We start from the raw sequence: 19,156 nt of genomic DNA on the forward strand, positions 1-19,156 counted from the left end.
GGATGTACTTTGCCCGTTAAAATGCGCATAAACATCGGTGATTTATAGCGATGATTTTCCGCCCTTTTTGTGATGCCTTTGTCTAATCGTTGAATTCCTAGGACAAGCCAAAATATTTAAAAACACGTGAAAATGATATAGTCGAGTTCCCGGACATAAAATATCCGTAACATCGCTAGAGGAAGTGCCAACGAGAACTTGAATTATTTTTTAGCTTGAAAGTTAAATAACCCTTGAAAGTCCCTAACACTTACATTTGAAAAACATTTCCATAAAAAGTTATTGAACAAAAAAAGAAGCCCTTTCTCAAATTCAGAACAACTGAAACTTCTACGATATATGTAAGCCCTATCTGTATCACTTTAGGACAACAGCATTAAATAGCTAAATTTCATACTACTGATCTTGTATATACACATATGTAAAAGTGTATGTACAGTATGTCAAAAAACTGTTTACACACTGTGAAATATTCAACTTATTTCACAGTGTGTAAAGAGTTTCTCGACATACTGTATATACGTATGTGTCGTTGAAATGTCATTTTCAAAAGCATTCTATACCCTTCAAACTTAGAAAGTCGGATGTCAAACCATGTGCATCTGTTATTTAATAACTTAGTTATTTAAACGGGGATGAATTCTGGGAATGTAATTGAATATAAAAACTAACATATATGTATATCTTTCCGAGGCAAAAACTTGTGGCCATCGACATATCAACATATGATACACAAATTTTAATGCCAACTTTTTTGGCACAATACATAAGAGTTCAAAAAAATGTATTGGTGAAAAGTGACAAATGAAAAATGGTATCAGTTGGATAAAAAACTATTTTTCGTCGGAAAAGTTGCTATCAGAACTAAAGTATGTTAAGGGAGCGTTCATCAATAGCTCGTACCTGGATAAAAGATATTTTATACGAAAAACAAAACAAAATATTTTTATTTTTCAAAGGCGATACTTCGGCAATTTGTGGGTTTGGTCAAAATGTTTTTGACATATCATTTAAACCTGCATGCCTAATCAGACATTTATTGCTTTTATAGTTAAAAATATATGTACATATATACTTTGTTATGTCGGGAACGCTTCATTTCCTGTTACATACTTTCCAAAATCTAGTACTCGTATGCCCTATTACTCTACTAGAGTAGCGAACCCAGCATCATTAAGCATAGCGGGTCGGTCGTGTTTCCGATCAAGAATATATAAAGGTAACTTGGCTACTGTACCTTATATCCCCTGCAAGGTTAAACAAATGTAAGTGTCGTACATCTTAGTTTTCTTTATTTAATAATTAAATTATAGGCTATTTTTAGACACATTAAACATAATATAATTCATTTTATGATATAGGGATACTTTAAATATCAATAAATTTATTGGTGCGGAGATTCCGTTGTACGGTTTAAGTGTGTGCTTAGGGCCTTTGCTTGGAAAGTGCACGTCTTAAAACTTATATAATCTCTATTAATTGTGGTTGGTTGGCGGTGAGTTGGTTTCTCCAAAGTAATTATAATTACAAAAGTATTTTACATCTTCCCATAGCTGGAATCGTTAACATATGTACATACGTACTTCGAGAGCACGTAATGTATACAAACTGATTCAAACTCATGCAGCTATGACTCTACATCGTTGGCCTCGCTCACTGAAGAAAATGTTATTCTTGACATTAAGATTTTACGTATATGTATATATACAAACAACATATGATAATATTCGAACAAACTCGTAAAGGTAATGAGAAAAATTGTATCTAGATAGTAAAATGTAGCTTTTTCATTGGAGCTGCATTCAGCACGTGGACAAGTAAAAAGACTATTTAAATGGGTTTAAAAGCTTGGGCTCGCGAGCTTGTATTATACACAATCAATTTCGTATATAAACGACTTCTCGTTTCCACCTAACGTTTCTATTTATAATTTACGACAAAGTTATTAGAAGTGTATTGTGTAGATGTTGATTTCAGATCTGGAAACAAAAATGCTTTCGCAGAAACTATTTTCAGCATTCTTATAAGCAATGTTTCCAACCATGTGTGTTTTAACAAAATAGATAAATTGACAATATCGAATGCCCTCCTCTTTGAGCTCCAACGAAATCGCAATGGCAAGTTCATAACCCCTCAGCGCGTTTGGGTTATTTACCCTGTTTATCTGTAGTATCGGGATGCAAACATTTTCTCGTTCCTTGGTCGTAGTCCAAATAAAGGTCCATCTCAAAATCTCTTCAACAGGAGCGGCTTGTTGTTTTCGGCGAACGCCGTGTTAATCCACTTAATGTCCGGCTTGGCAAAACGCACTGTCTGCCCCTCTCCGCAGGAGTTCTCACCGGCGAAGATTCCCTTGAGGCGCACGCTGGAGCCGCTGCCGCAGGCAAGCGCGCTTCCCACGTCGAATTGGCAAGAGTCGAACTTGGTAGCACTGCACACACTGCTGGAGTCGGCATTGCACTCGCTGCGTGCTTGCGTCAAAGTGTCGGTCACGTGCATTAGAGCGCCCTCTTCATGTACTGTTGAACGAAAAATAAGAAAAGTATTGAATCGAGAAAGTAATTAAAGTAGAAATTTGGTTAAAAGGAGTATTTAAATTGTGAAAAATATTATGTGGAGAGTGAGTGCAGCTCAATGTTAGAAACTAACCTTTATAATCTTTATATACCGTTGTAAACACCTTTGTATTAAAAAAGCTCGACTAATTATGAATACTTTATAATCAAAAACAATTAATAAGTCAATAACAATTCAGTCCTATACTTATATCGTACTTTATGTCGTCTGAAGTATATAAGGATACATTGTGTTTCAAACTTCTAACGAATATCAATATTCCCTCTCCACTGATATAATTTATATATTAAATTCAGTGATTTTATCGAGTTCCCTGACTATCCGTAACGGATATACTCAGTGTGAATGCGAACGGGAAATTTTATAATTTTTTTGGATACAGATAGATATTAGGGAATAAAATGATAGGCGTTTTGTAGCTAAAAGTAAGCACAGTGTGTTTGGAATACAGATAAACAATAAAAAGAAAAAGAAGAATCTAATTCTGAGATCTCGACGGACAGACAGACATGGTCAGATCGACTCGGCTATTGATCGTGATCAAGAATTTATATACTTTATATGGTCGGAAACGCTTCCTTCTACCTGTTACATACTTTTCAACGAATCTAGTATACCCTTTTACTCTACGAGTAACGGGTATAAATAACATGTGTTATCATTTATATATGAAGGAAATTATTTTTTTTTAATTTAATTTTTCAAACTTTCATTTACTGTTTTCTGTTCCGATTGTCGCGTTTTCTTTTGAACCCAAACAAGGTTCAGATCAGTTCCCCAAGAGATCGTGACTTTGAATATAAACACTTACTAGATAACGCTTGCTTTCCCCAGCCAGAGGTGAAACATTGCTCGGAATCCTTTGGGTCCTCGTCGCTTATGCAGATGGGCTGGATGTGGGATGCGAACTCCAAACGTCTTTCGAGTCGGATAATGGCCAAGTCGTGGGCGTTTGTCGACGGATCGTAGTCGGGATGGACGTCGATGGTCTTGACTCCTGTCAGCTGGAACGGCAGAGGCTCGTTCGTGCTGCCCAGCTCCCATTCGCCAGCCTTAACACGAATGTCGGTCACCGGAAGGCTAGTGGGTTTCAATTGTAGTAACTTTGAGGAAACTATAGACAGTTTTCACATACCCATTCACGCAGCTGGCGGAGCTCAGAACAAATTGGTCTCCGATAATGGCTCCTCCGCAAATAAGCGTCTTACTGGACTCGCGCAAGATCATGGCCTGCCAGGGGATTTCGGCGAAGTTTGCATCCAGATCCTTAACTCCCGTGGGCTTCGTTCTGGAAAAGAAGGAGATAAGTCGTTGGTCCGAGTAGGGAATTTGCCTCACTACCGCTTGTTCCTTGTCGCGCACACTCCGGCTAAGTTAACCGGCCAGGGGTCTACGTAGTTAGGGTCACGACAGCACTTCCCGGGGGAGCCGTTCTCTGCCTGCAAACAGTCCGTAAGGGGCACTCGGAAAGCCGCTTCCATCGGAGACAGCTCTACGGGGGTCTCAGACAGCACTCCGATGGCGTTGCAGAAGTTCTCAGAGGTGCACACTAAGGCGGAGGCGCACTTGGCGAAGTGTTTTGGGACATTGGCTGGCTGGGGAGTGGGAAAGATCTGAGGCGACAGCTGGTCCTCTCCGCGGTAGATTGGCTTCTGGTTCGATGGCTGCGGAGCGCGGTCAGGCTCGAACCGAGGGATTTCGTTAGCGGCCGCAGGCGGCAGGTACTCGTTCGTAGGCCGGCGCGTCGGCTGGGGGCGTGGCTCCGGCCTCGGCCTAATTTGTGGGATGAGACTGCTGGCCGACTCAGTGGCCGGGGAAGGTGGCAAGTAGACCGGACGTCGGCTTGTCTGGACGTTCTCGTAACTGGGACGCTGTGTGGTGGAGGGCGGCAGATACTCAATGGTGGGTCGAGAAGCTGGCACAGCAGTCGTGGGCTGCGGGCGGAACGGCGCCTGGGTGGAGCGCACCGCGAGCACTGCTGGTTTCGTCGGCAGCGGGAAGGTCTTTTCCGGAAGGTTGAAAATATAGCCATCCTCCGTTAGCGTGGTCGAGGGTATGCGGCAGCATGTATTAGGGGCAGGGCAGCGGTTGGGCTGTAAGTGAAAGTGAGAGGGGCTTAGAGAAGAGCGGCAATAGTCGGTTACGGTTGCCAATGACACACAATTTCGCGACGCTTGCTAAAGCAGCCTGTACCTATGTATGTGCCTATTCCGAAATCGGAAGGTCAGTTGGTACACTGGACGGAGTTACTCGACTGGCCCGTCAATGGCCTTTGTGCTTTGGCTTAATGGAATCCGAGAAAATATTGCAGATTCATGGTGGAATACAACACACCACGGGCGTACTCGGACACCGTCTCCCCAATAGCCCCCCGTACTTCGGTACCGTCTTTCGTACAATGGCATTGTCAAGTTTGTCGGTCTGCTGCTTTTAATTGAAATATTCAGCAATTGAGGGTAATGCCATGTCTATCCGATGCTTTCTCAATAAAATTGTATACAGATCTACATGTATTCATAGAAAATATGTCCAGTTGCGGTAACCCAAAGACGAGTTAACATTTGGATATGCAATCACAGCAACTGTACAGAGATACAGAGTTGGTGGTCCTTCTTTTTGGCAACTTAAAGCCGCCTGCTGTGGTCAAATAATTATCTGTATCATAGCAGAAACAAAACACTTCCGTTGGCCAAGTCCCAGCTCGGCCTTATTTAGGTTCATTAATGGAAACAACCATTATTCCTAGTATGTGGAACTTGTCTTTCTGATTAACTTGTGAAGATCATCATTAGGCACAGCTGTCGGCTGTCTGGCTCAATTTTGTATCATTTTAGAGTTAATCAAATGTTATCTTAATGTAGACATCATTCACGCTGGTACTTTGTGAGGCTCAGCCTACCGCGCACATTAAACCATTAAACTTATGTAATTCATGTTATTAATCAGGGCGGGCCCTGCGAGAAAGCAGGACGGAGAAGAGAAGCGCATTTAATTTTGATCAATGACAACAAGCTTTTCTGAGCAGGCGAAATGCCGCACAACACCAATTTTTGCCCCTGAGCGGCGATTACCGGCCAGTGGTCAGTGGTCAGTGGTCAGTGATCAGTGGTCAGTGGCCAGTGGCCATTGCATAGCTTATGATCAATCATGTTACGCGAAGATAACAACTTCGACAACAAAAACCTCGAGCTACTACTTGTGTACCAGCGACAGCTAAAATATGTAGTCACCAACGACAAGCGCGCAGGGAGACCCCAAAATGCTTTTTATAAATGTTGTTGCTGGCCATACCAGACAAGTTGTCCATTAAGGTTGTTGTTAATGTCCCATAGATTGTCTGTCGCAATTTGTTAATAATGTTGCAATTACTCGAAGTATATATATATTATAAAAATGTATAATTTAAAGCCATTACCAAGTTCAATGGATTCAGAAAAGCAGAAGCGGATACTTTGGTGATAGGCCGATGCTGCCTTAATGGCTTGGGGAAAGGTCAAGCCGTGACGACATCTCCAGCGGCGAAATTTATGACACTAATGCTTCACTACACACACGAAACAATTTTTATGACTGCATTAAGGCGCCTCTGGCACAACACTAAATTGCCCAGTCTTGCTCCTCACCTCTTCGCCGCACACTTTTTATAAACCTATAAAGTGGACGCTTCTAAATTTTCGTTTTACGAGTGGCCATCTCGGTGCGGGCCAAGTTTAACCGAGCCGAGCCGCAGAGTGGAAGAAGCTTCTAAATACCACGCTCGGCCCTGAAGTACAAGTGCTTGCAGGTCGCCAGCCAGTTGTGTTAGAAGTTCGGCGTTAAAGCCTTTTGTTTATGCGTCATGCGGTGCGGTTTATGCTTAATCATCATTAACGTGGGCGTAAGCTCGGTAATTTACGACCAAACTAGATACCAAGTCTCTCTCGCTCTATGCGAAAACCAATTAATAAAAACCCAAATCAAGCGGGCAAGATGTCATTTCACGCTGTATATTATTGTACATACATCACGGACTTATGTTAATTAAAACAAAGTCGCAGCCATTGACAGTGTATCGGAACGTAACAATCGATGTCGATTAGCAGCATACAAAGCTAATAAAACCATAACAATTATAATGACCATAAAACACGCATTAGCCAAAGGAAACCGAAAACCCACCAGCAAAGTCAACCTGCACGACTCGAATAAAAGTTAAGAGCTGTTAACGACTTTTCGACAGCCGTATGAGCAGCGAGCAACCTCGAGGAGAACTCGAGCGCGACCTAGACCTTGAGTTAGCCGCTTGAGTTTTCGTCTGCATGCTAAGCGCTCGACATTCCCGGCTTCTGGCTTTCTTGCTTTGAATGCTTTTTGAGCCTACGTGCCTTGGTTTTTGCCCTGAGTCAGCTCTTGGCTTGGACTAGAGAATCTATGACTCCATTCTGTCCTTAAGTGCTGTACTTTCTGGCAGCAGAGAAAACTTACTAGAGCTTAGTAACGAGTGAAACTACCAAGCAAGTACTACTACACTTCCATAACACTTGAATTCTAAAGATGAGGAAATAGCGAAATAACGAAATATATAAGACCAAGAAAGTGGTAAGTATAGGTATTATTACAATTAGTATTAGTATATTTTAATTGAGCAAAAGCAATCTTTGTTTATCTTTCAAGATCTACAAAATACAAAATTAATAAGGAAGGGAAAACAACTAGCATTGCAATTCTATTGTCTTTCATACGCAGTATGACCCCGTGAGACCATAAAATGCTCACCGCAAGCCCCATTTTTCGGATTAAACTTTTTTAAGCTACTTGGGATGGCAGTTAATTATATCTTGCGAGTAACTATTTGCTTTAACTTCTTAAAAAAGGAGGAACACCGCGTTGAAAATTCTGTTGTATCGATTTTAAGAGATTCCTGTTTGCAGAGGTACTTCTGGTTGTAAAAACATAATGATCATGCCAGGCCCAGCGTTAAGTGACCTTGCCTGCATTCCTAGCGTTTTCATTGCTACACTAACCAGCGCCGGCTGGGCGTGCCTACAGCCATCTTAGTGATAATATACATTAATGTTGCTCGCTGCCGAACAAAGGCGCGCACACACACACAGTGGGGGCTGCGAAGCATGCCCCGCAGTTCGCAGTAACTAAGCGAATCGAGCAATTATGGCTCGTAGTTGGGACCGGGACAGGGGAATATCACGGGGTCCTACCAGAAAGGGCTTCTGGATCGCAGGCTGTGCAAGTGCTCAGAGCCAAAGAATGCGAGTCAACGATGCAACGATTTTATTGAGTTTTCAGAGGCATCAGTGATGACAACGCCGATCGTGCAGCTGTGGCTTGCCGCCTGCACTGCCAAATTTTTCACTTGTGCTTATTTTTTCAAGGCGTTGCATGCAGCAGCGCAGTACGCAACTGACCCGTTTTTCCGGCATGCTGTAAGCAAATTATGCAATTGCACTGGCCCGCCTGGTGAAAACCTGAGATCTCTCTTAGCCGCATGTCTTATCGCCTCTCTGAGTATTGTCCTCTCCTATCGAGCCGATGACCTACCTTCTGCTTATGTGCACTTGTAAATACATACGTGCAGTGGCACAGGGACTGCATCACAGCTAGGCTGTAATTTAACACTTTTTGCGCGGCTGCGGGCATGTAGTGCAATACTTGTGCTGCGACGGCATTCCAGTCGGACTGCTGCTTGGTGGCGTCAAGTTCGTTACCACTGCCACAGTTGTTTTGATTGCGTACTCGCCCCAAAGCTCTGCCAAAGACCATGCCTTAAAGCGGTCCATATCAGCGGCCAGCTCAAACATACCTGACCTGGCACTCAAGTGCTTTTGGCCCAAAGGATATCAGCCGACAAAACCTATTGCGTGCCAATAAAGTGTCGGTGCCGTTTCTTAACGATGCTCCGTCGAGCACCGACGGCATTGTGAAATGGACTGCGATAGTTGCGGTCGAGTTTGATACTCGCATAGCCAGTTGCATCCGCCGCAGTAGCTTTGATTGTTTCGTCACTGCCACAACATTAAAGCAGCACAGCTATTTGGCTATTGAAATGAAGCTACAAAGGCGGAATGAGTGGGAAAACCCCCCGTACTAATGATGCCGAACACCAGTTCCCCCCTGTGAATTGCTTAACTCTTTTGATGGGAACACGTATTCTGGCCGCCTGCGGTCATGAGTAAAGACTTACTCCTTGCTTCTTTACGTAGTTTATGGCGCTAATCTCGCCGTTCCGGCAGTTGTCCGGAGTAACACAATCGGAGTCGTGGCCACAAATTGCCACTGGCACGGGAGTAGTGGTTGTTGTGGTGGCAGGAGGCGCCCTATAAGTACAGCAGACAGTGGTTTCCGGATCACAGTTCTGGAAATAAACAGTTCGATAATGGTTAGTTTTTTCAGGTATTTGCCACATAGGCATCGCATAGTAAAGAGCATGCTGTGGATACAAATTTAATCTTTAAAAATAAAGAGTTTCCAAAGCAGCTTCTGAGGGAGTTGACTGATCATGAGCAGGAATTCTCATATAATAAGTAAGTTAAAGTAAGCTAAATACAACACAAATACAACAATGGAACAAGTCATGTCCATAGATGTCTTCTACGCATTTCGACCCATCAGGAATTCCACAGAAGAACAATCACAAGAGGCCAAGCACCTTGTTCCCACCGTAAAGCACGATGGTTTCGCTTGGGTTGCGAAAAGGTTGGACTTTTTGATGGCAAAATGAACCATTGTACGTGTGGGCAATATATTAGACCATGCTAGGAACTAATTGGAAGGCATCTATGCGAAATAATTATAAGTCTCGATCTGGACCTTCCCACAGGATATAAGCCCCCAAGCACACGGATATAGTTATAAGATGGATATATATTTTGCATATATTATATGCAACTAGGCATATGTAGTATAGAGCCCATTAGAAACTGAAAGAGAACAAATTTTAATATTTTTTGTTCTCTATTTATTGGCTCCTCAGGCTTTTAATATTGTTAAGGATTCAAAAACACTACGTTAATACGTCTATGAAAAGAAAAATAACACAATAATGTATATGGACGTGTAAGTAGAAGTGCAATACATTTTAAATGATTGAGAAATTTATTTTTCTTTTCAATTTTCCACAAGTACAAGTACCGAAAAATTCATGTAAGTTTCAGCCATTTTAAATAAGAAATTATCTAATGAAAAAATATTATGTATAAACTGCGGTTTGTCGAATCTAGCTCCTTTTCTTGTGTTGCTATACCTTGATTTTATCAAATATACATCTAATATAACTCTGTAGCTGAGATTTTTTAACATATAAATATATGTATATAAATTCAACATAATGTGAAATGTTTTGTTTTTAAAAAGATGCACATCACTTGTTATTTTCAATGGAGTATCTAGTTGATTACCAACTTTAGAATAACATCATAGTAGCATCACATGTCCACTGATTAAGATTATGTGGCCAAAAGGTCACCACAGCTTGCCACTTGGATAAATGATGTGCTAAGAGGTGGACAGCCAGGTTCTAGAGTCAGTGGCCGGCGGATAGATGGTTTAAGCTATTGCATTTGCATTGAACTTTGCCGCGGGTGTACATGTGGTACATTTAGTTCTATCAAATCTCAGTGGTCAGCTGGCATTTAGCAACTGAACAATTGCAAATAAATAACTTTGAGAGTGTCCGGTCAGAGATCAGAAGCCACATCAGTAGCTTGAGGCGGGGTCGACTTGAGGAATTTGTAGCTCGGCAATTTGCTGAGCGGTTTCCCATCGGGTGTGGATGGCAGACAAGAAGCGCCTGTCCAATAAAGAAGAGTTTAAAACCAGTTCAGATCGTAGACTCGCCAGAACTGAACTGGCACTCCATATATCAATCAGTCTCTGAATATTACAAATTAATCTGTCTAAATCCTCTTATTTATTTCGGCTTGAATACCTCCCCAAGCAAGAAAAGTTAAAATCGGAAACCCATTTGAATGTTCTGAATATTGCTTTGAGGCCCGACCTTGACTAATAAAGATCTTTGGCCCGAGCGTGATTTGAGCTAAATGGGCTTTAAATAGCATGGATATATCTACGAAGCAATAATTTCGGGCTTTGATCGCAGAAGACCAGCTCTAGTGGTTTTGGAAAGCACTCAGTCTTGTTTGTGTGTTTCGAAATGGCTTCTTAATTAAATAGCTGCGATCGAGCCCATGCGTGGCATATTATTTAAAGTGCCAGCATATTAAAGCCCGTACGGTCGAACTGTTTCGGGCAAGTGCTTCAATCGCAACAGTGGATTGGCGTATCCGTTTCCACGGTCCCGGAACTGCTAGTTCGTTTGATATATATATGTGAGTTTGTGAGCGATTTCAATTGCCGGTTTTGACATCATCAGTTTGCTTGGTTTTGAAGATTGCTGATATAGCGCGTATTGATAGTTAGTCTTCATTACTTTTTTGCTAATTATTCCGAGAGACAAGTTACCAGTATGTCGCGAATTCGCCTTGTTTTGCAATTGCACAGATATTTCGGCGATACGTAGGGTGTTTTGCAAAATTTGAAAAATATTTGGGCCATTTTTCAAATAGCTTTAGCTCAGCTCAGTAGCGAAAGTATTGAAAATGTCGAGTGGGGTTAGCTAACTTTCTCCCTAGAACATGTTGGTTCAACACTACACAGAAATGAATATAGCCTCGGGCTTCGCAACTGTCTCATTTGGTAAATAATTAGTTAGAGAGGTTCTCATACTATTTCCCGCAAACTGTTATGAGGTTCGTTATACCGGTAGAGGAAATATGTTGACGAACTGCCCAATTTAGGTTGTTTACCCACTTCGGTGTCGCTGACTTCTTGTTTTTCTGTACACACACATGCGTGATGATGTGTTTTTGGCAGAGCAATTAAACACAAAGTTCGCTTTTTATTCGATTTTGGGCGATTACGAAACTCCCCGTCCCTACGCTCTTCGGTCTACGGACCGGACAGCATGTTAATATGTATGTGGGCTGGCATTTCGAACCTTGGTAATGACAAACCGGAAAATAGCGGTAAATGTGCCACACAACTCAAGCCGCCAGCCATTAAGCCAAAAAGTCAGGAGCAAAGCACAAAATGCAGATCAGGCCAGCTAATCAAGCAACAGCAGCAGCAGCGGACGGACGGATTTGGTTTATTTTTATTTTCTGTTCCGGGAAAACCCGAATCAATATTCCAAGTGATCCAGTAGACGAAGATACAAATGGGCAAATTAACGTTGGCCCGTGTGTGGAAAGCGATTCAGCGTTTCTGCATTTCACTTACTTGAATCTTGGGTAGTTGCTGGGCGAAAAATCCGTTCAGGCACTGACCACTGCGGACGCACTGCTGGCCGGGAGCGCACTTCAGGAACTCCTTGGGAGGCAGATAGGTTGGGCCCTGGAAGGGCGACGCTTGCCGGCTGATTATGGCGTGGTTGAGGAACACGTTCGTCGAGGGGTTTACTGAAAGGTGGTTCTCCTTTTGGTCCTTGATGCCGTTCTGATATTGGCCATTTAGAAACATGTTGGCCTGGTAGTCGCCACTGGCGGCGGCGAGCACTGCCAGGGTGATGCACAGGGCGAGCTGCTCCCTGAAGTGTGAAACGGACATGGCGCCGGACTCTCTCGATCTGAGGCTGAAGAACACTGGGGAAAAATAGAAGAGGCAACCAAGTCAAATCAGTGGCAATCAATCAAATTTAATGACCTCAAAGAATTCTAAGACTTCCTATAGGAGACAACATTTCGTCACCATCTGAGTGCAAACAGGCTATGATGAAATAATTTCTCATCGGGATTTTACGAGCTCCAAACAAGTCCGTGTGAGATGCCTCAGACTGGAACCACAAATGCAAAGGGGGTCAAGCAGAAGGGGGCTGCCGAGACTATAGAGGAATTTCAAAGATTGAGTCTTGCTGCCTTGTTGCTCCTATGGCAACCTGTTTCAGGGAGATCCCCCAATCTCCGCGATATCATCTGCAAAAACTGTGCTTGGCTGGAAAACGAACAAGTGAAGCGTCAGTTTTGACGGCGGTTTTTGATTGATATAAGGAATAGTTGCTGAATGAGTTGTGCCACAGTAAATGGACGCCAATGGACGACAGTAAGAGAGCTGCTTAAATTAGCATGTTATTCTTCGACAAGTCCGTGACTAAAAGCTAAAAATAGTAAAAGCAGCCCCGGTACCAAGCAAAAACAACAATTTGCGTATTTGCTGGTTTTTACCAATCCGAAATTTGCATAAAATATTTTCGGACTTTTTGGACAACATTTAATGATTGCTTATTTCAGTAACAGATTTAGAAATTTCTGCCAAATTTCCTACTTTCTATTTAAGCTCTTAGAATTTATGGACTACAAATATCTTTATAATTGGCTCGCGGCATACTTTATTAAGTATGAGGAGTCTAAGCCACGAACTTTCTTGAAGAAGCAACTATAACGGTTGAGAAATTATATTGAAAAGCCGTTGAAAATGACGGGAATTATGGAGATACAACGTCGAGCCGCTTTCCCCACTGATAAATCTAAGTATGAAATTCTTTTTGGCAATTCAAAGCCTTGCTGCATTTTGAAAACAGCTATTAATATACAGGATTTGCCTTCGATTCACATCACGATACCCTAGACCAATTCATAGCTCAGCTTACGAGCAAAATCCGGGTTGTAGGCTTACATCTATTACCAAACCAGCCAACTAATGGATGCCATATTCCATATTCAGGCCTCAGCTAAGCAATGATGTTGTATAATTTTCAGAATTAATTGTATGTGCGAGTGGGGAGAATATTAGTCAACGCACATTCAGGTACACACACATCAAGAAATTACGTGGGAAATATCACTTTGTGTATTCTCAACATTCAGCAAAAATATTTAGCTGCAGCGGCTTATGCCAATATCTTATAAGTTGGACTTTATTCGCCGCTGCTTTTCTGTTCTACAAACAGCTGACCGGAATTATAATATCAAACAAGCTTTGGCACCTTAAAAAATCCGCAAACGAAAGTGTGGTTGCCACCTCAGCAATTCCGTAGCCAATCATATGACGTAATTTCGGAATTCACCAATTCTGGTTTTTCAACCGACTTAAGAAATTCGTAAAACACGGATGAAACAGCTTCGGGACTTCTAGTACCAAATAGAATATGCAATACTACGGCAAAATATTTCAAAAAGTCACTGTGGGCAACCCTACGCATAGCGACATAGTGCTCAGGGGAGTGTGCGGTGGGCTAAAAATCACAATTTCTAGCCTGGTTGCGGCTTTGCCTAATGTAAATGTATATGCACGTCATTCGTTAAATTTAGATTGCTGTTCTGTTATTAAAAAATTATACGATTTGAGCTGATTTGTTTGTTTTGTTTATAAGTGAAGAACACTTTTTGCCGGGTAAGTATCAGTTAATAATAATAATAATAATAATATAAAAAAATAAAAAAGAGGTGTTACACATGCAGTAAATTACAATTATTAGTTTAAATATCGATCAAATCCAGGCATAGCAAGTAATAGTTATAAAACTTATAAATATCATATGCAATATGGTGTAGTAGGGGCTCAGATCCACTTTTAAAATTGAATTAATTTTAACTGGAAACTCCCATCGATATTATAAATAATTTAACGAATAAATGGTATACCTATTACTCGTAGAGTATATACGACTTTTCGAAAAGTATGTAACATATAGAAAAAAGCATTTCCGCTTTTTTTTCTATCGCTAAGCAAAATAAAATTTTGAAATTCATTTCCTGTGAAACACCCGAAAAATTAATGGAAAATAAATAGGAAAGTAATATTCTTTCTTCGCCAAAAGTAAATTCAAAAATCACATAAAATCATCAAATTCATATAAAAATGAAATTAGTTTAAAGTAATATAATTTGCATATTTATGTGATTCTTGTTTAATTATATTGAATATTATACCCTTGCAAAAGGTATGTTGAATTCAGCGAGAACGCAGTGAATATTAAAGCTATCTGCAAAAACCTTTTCCAAAAGTCGTCCTTCTGTTGCATATGATACAAATATATGTTATGATATCATACTGTATTTTTTAAGCTATACAGTCACTGAATACGTACGATTTTCGACCATATGTATAACTTTGTTTTTTTTTTTAATCGAAAACAATTGCATTCTCCCGAAGAATTGTTAAGCAAAACAAAAAATTTTGAAATTGTTTGCTTGTTTAAGTTAACCTTTTCAGCTGAAATCTAAATTTTGTTATTGAAAAGGAACGTTGCTGTTGAGTATATACATATTTTTATATAAGTCGATATATACTAAATTAATAAACTAGCTTTCTCAATATGAACATTGACCTGGTTAAATAAACTCAAGATGAAATGTTCACATTTGTGGTCCAGTTATTTGACAAATTTTACTTTACATACATGAAAATACAAAAGTTCTATGTAAAGTCCTTTAGATCACAGCCAAAACAAACGTGTAAGATGTGTTTCCTCTTTTTAGGGGCAGTATGTCAACTGGCTCCCAAATGGTTTGTCAACCTTAAATTTAGTACTTCTATGTAGTAACTCCTCTGGCTTATGGCAGAGGCAGAGGCCACTGCAACTGAATTTTGATGCTGTTATTTCGGAGGCTGGTGGTTCTAGTGGTGCTGTGTTGTCTGCTTACTGCAGTTTCTGCTGCATTTCCGTGGGCGCTTTCCACATAAATTAAAACTGCAAATTTTTGTGTTGGCGCATTTGGCAACAATTCAACAAAACAGTACAAAACAACAAACAGCAAAGTTCAGATCGCATCACCAACAAATAAATTTCCACCGAGCTAAACACAATGGACGGTGGCAACCAAATGCGAAGTCGAAATGGCTGCACAAACTGACGGACGGCGGACGGACGGACGGACGGAGGTAGCGACTCGGCAACCTCGGAGCAGAGACAACTGAAACTGAATCAATGGAACTATCCATCAATCAATCAACCGCAAATGAATTTAATTTCCAACCACAAAAGGCTGCTGCTGCGGCTGCACAAGTAATAGCCAAACAGCCCAATTGACCTGGATGCATTGCAGCATTTTCAAATGGAGCTCGCCGGGCAGGCAGTTGCGATGTCCTTTAACTTTTCACAAGTCCACCGCCGGTCGGGCACTGGGGTAAAGAACTATTAGGTAAAGAACTATGTGCGTAAGTCCGGTCCGAATCCCTTCCGAAACCCGGATGTGCGCCGCAGCTAACGATTACACTGTGTCACTGTCGCCTGTCTGTTTCTTTTCTTACACTTATGGAAATCCAAATCTTTTTGGACTGGAACTCGAACGCGCGAACGAACAACTTGAATATGATTGTGAATATTTCTCCGAGATCGTTTGTTTTATATGTGCCCAGCAAAGCCCCAACCGCAGCGCGTCGCAGAAGCTCCGCAGCCGACGCCTGCATCAGAAGCCGAAGCCGCAGCCTCAGCTGCCAAAGATGCGAACGCGAACAAGTGAATCACTGAGGCTGGCTGCCCGTCTCAGCAGATGAGTCAACGTCTGCGTCGCCAACCGACGCCGGCGCAACGCTTGTGCTCTCCGCATGTTCACTTTCGTTTGGTGGGGCTCTTGGGCTCAGTAGTCTCACCACGACACGTCTCTGAAGAAGCGGCAAAGCTTCAGGCGGGTCTCTGCGGGCCTTAGCGCTCGGTCGGCTCAGAAGAAGTCTTCCGTTCGTCTGGTGGCGCGGCTTAATTTGTCTTGCGCATTCTAGGGGCTTTACATTTTTAGTAGGGCTATTTCGGGCTCTAGTGGGCGCTATTACTAATTAATTGTGGTTTCAGAGTCTGGTTTCGGGCCTTAAAGAGCGATTTAAAGATTTCTCGCATACACAATGTTGGCTTTTAGTTCGAGAGTGTTCGCAAGTGATTCCGAGGTATGCAAATAATTTGATTCGCCATAAAACACGAAATTCTTGGTAGTCGTCACCAAATTGTTTCTGGTGAACCATACATACGAATAAAATGGAATGTACAAGCGCAATATTTAATTTAAATTTAAACATACCTTGAGGGGCTCTTACACATGTACACGAAAAAAGTTAGAATTTACGTCAAGATTGTTTTAAAATTGTTTTTTTTGGAGTCTGAAGAAGAACGAAAAAATTAAAGTGTTGAAAAGTAACTTTAGACAAGTTATTAGGGAAAATAAAAAACAAAACAAGAGAGGAAGTGGGCTACGGAAGGTCAAAGCTTTTATACCCTTCCCTTAAATATATGTTTATTTAAAAGAAACCATTAAATACCGAAAACATCAAATCAAAAACAAGAATGCTGTAGTCGAGTTCCCCGACTATCAGATACCCGTTACTCAGCTAGTGTGAATGCGAACGCGAAATTTCATTTTTCTGGGATATCGATAGATATTGGGAAATTAAATGACAAAAAATTTAAAAATTGTTTCAAAGTGTGAGCGTGACCGGTTCGGTGCAGTCGGCGTGCCATTTTTTTGAACATCGATAGTAATTTAAGCGACTAATAAAAATATGAAAAAACATTCAACAATTTTTCAAAAATGTGGGCGGGGCATAGATAGAAATTTACAAGACAAGAAATTTACAAGACTAATCAAAATGTGAACAAATATTAACACATTTTCCAAAAGTGTGGGCGTGCTTTATGGGCGTTAGAGTGGGCGTGGCAACATGTGTCAACAAACTTTCGCTGCGTCTTTGTCTCTAAAATCTGTATTCTGAAACTCAACTTCTAACTTGTATAGTTTCTGAGATTTCGACGTTCAAACGGACAGACGGTCAGATCCACTCGGCTATTGATCCTGATCAAGAAAATATATATTTTACATAGTCGCTTCCTTCTGACTGTTACATACTTTTCATCTAGTATACTCTACGAGTAAGGGGTATAATAACGAAACTATGATAACATTTTTATAATTTTTGATAATTGTCTTGACTGTTTCCATAAAAGATTTATAGTTAAAATACATACAGTATTATCAAAAACAAAGAAGAAACATTTTCTCAATTTTTTCCGACTAACCCTTATGCCAGCTACATGTATGTATGTAGTGCTTCGACGCAGCCTGCTCTGACTTTTGGAAAGTTATGTACATGTAGATAGCAGCTTAAAAAAGACTATACTTCAAATGGCCGCAAGTGTCAACTCCACTGCGTTGCACTCTTCGGACTAAAATCAATATATCATATGCAAGGGTTCAAAACAACGAATTCCTAAAAAATGTATGTATAAAGTACTACATATCGAATGAAATGTCTTAAGGTCGTGTAAAATACCAAGACCAATCTACGGCATAGAAAAAACGAAGTCAACTCAGGGCTTTTTGACACAGCCCGAACAAGAGATGCATTTCGACAAATAAATAAGATATCTGATGATTCGCTCGCAGCACCAAGTTACAATTTAATAGCCTCAAGCTATAGAGGAGGAATTCATTAACAATGAAGAAATAAATATTTGCTTCTTCTGATGCAAGCTAACCAAAATACTTTATACGATTTGCAAAACAAGCATGTGGTTGCTAGACAGAAAAGGCGTTATGGTTGTTCAACTCACTAGAATCTGCAGGCTATATCTCAGTTTTAAGAAATTTATACTTTCCGAGATATCGACTTTATAGCAATCTTTTTAACAGTATCCTTGGTAGCCACATTTTCTAACGATTTAATTCCGTAAGGAATTGATTGAAATTAATTATTATCCTGAAAAAACGTTTTTCCCTTTCAATAATCTGTACATAATCTATCCCTATCCCTATTATAACTACGAGATTTGCGGGGTTTTTAAAAAGGAGGCTGAATTTCCTGATTTCGAGATGTTTTTCACAGATACAATTTTCAGAACTGTAAAATAACAGTTTGTATCAAACAGCATACACACTAAATGGTTAACTTCGAAAATGTCCTAACAGTCTTAGGAGCTTTCAACGGTTTCGCTCTTGAACCATGCAATTTTAGTATTGTACTAGTATTTTAGTATTGTGCTAGTAACTCTGCTTACCGTTTTATTTAAATTTATTGGACTCCCTCAATGATAACTACTCCCGGAGTATTACTCCGCCTTCAGTCAGGACATTCTATTTAGATTGAAATGTTTTTTCTCATAATTTTGTAATTGTACCCGTTAGTCGTAATGCAACAGGGTATACTATATGATTTAAATAATGTAACAGATTGAGGGAAGCGTTTCCGACCCTATATAGTATATATATTCTTGACCATGATCACTAGTGGCGTCGTTCGGGCCATGTCCGTTGTCTGTACGTCCGTATGAACGTCGAGATCTTGGAAACTATGAAATCTAGAAACCGTGCAAAACTGCCACGCACAAGTTTTTAAAAAATATTAAAAAACAAAAAAAAGCAGTTTTTCATTATTATTTGTCTATCGGTTTGGCAACCATTTTTTTCCACGCCAACGGGAATGTCAAGTGAAAACCGAACAAACATACAAAAGTCCCGATATTGACTTTTGTGACGAAATATAAATATAATATATTGCTCTCTGGCAAGTTGTAACCATATATTTTTTGAAGGCCTTGATATGCACAATTACCTTAGTTTTACGCTATCTTTCTATAAGTGTATCACTTGATAAGAGGATTCTTCGT

At 40.6% G+C, this 19,156-nt stretch overlaps 1 protein-coding gene across 1 annotated transcript; it reads right to left on the bottom strand.

The window, feature by feature from the left end:
* Positions 1-1,270: 1,270 nt before the first annotated feature.
* LOC117136502 (inactive serine protease scarface) lies at positions 1,271-15,922 on the bottom strand. The gene is made up of 7 exons (XM_033297446.1): positions 15,817-15,922; positions 11,848-12,209; positions 8,756-8,926; positions 3,919-4,670; positions 3,713-3,865; positions 3,389-3,657; positions 1,271-2,519 (listed from the first exon to the last, which is right to left on the bottom strand). Exons 2-7 carry the CDS (start codon positions 12,172-12,174, stop codon positions 2,227-2,229), a joined length of 1,965 nt encoding a protein of 654 aa, XP_033153337.1. The 5' UTR covers positions 12,175-12,209; positions 15,817-15,922; the 3' UTR covers positions 1,271-2,226.
* Positions 15,923-19,156: the final 3,234 nt, after the last annotated feature.

The sequence above is a fragment of the Drosophila mauritiana genome, chromosome 2R (assembly GCF_004382145.1).
Source record: "Drosophila mauritiana strain mau12 chromosome 2R, ASM438214v1, whole genome shotgun sequence".
In the NCBI taxonomy this organism is placed as follows: Eukaryota; Metazoa; Arthropoda; class Insecta; order Diptera; family Drosophilidae; genus Drosophila; species Drosophila mauritiana.

What these genes read in the sequence shown, in the direction of transcription:
- LOC117136502 (XM_033297446.1), bottom strand. Translation starts at nt 12,174, where the DNA reads ATGTCCGTTTCACACTTCAGGGAGCAGCTCGCCCTGTGCATCACCCTG. An exon ending in ACTACGTAAAGAAGCAAGGA is followed by an intron (nt 4,671 to 8,755) that starts GTAAGTCTTTAC and finishes TTTCACTTACAG; the next exon opens with CCCAACCGCTGCCCTGCCCC. An exon ending in TCCGCCAGCTGCGTGAATGG is followed by an intron (nt 3,658 to 3,712) that starts GTATGTGAAAAC and finishes GAAACCCACTAG; the next exon opens with CCTTCCGGTGACCGACATTC.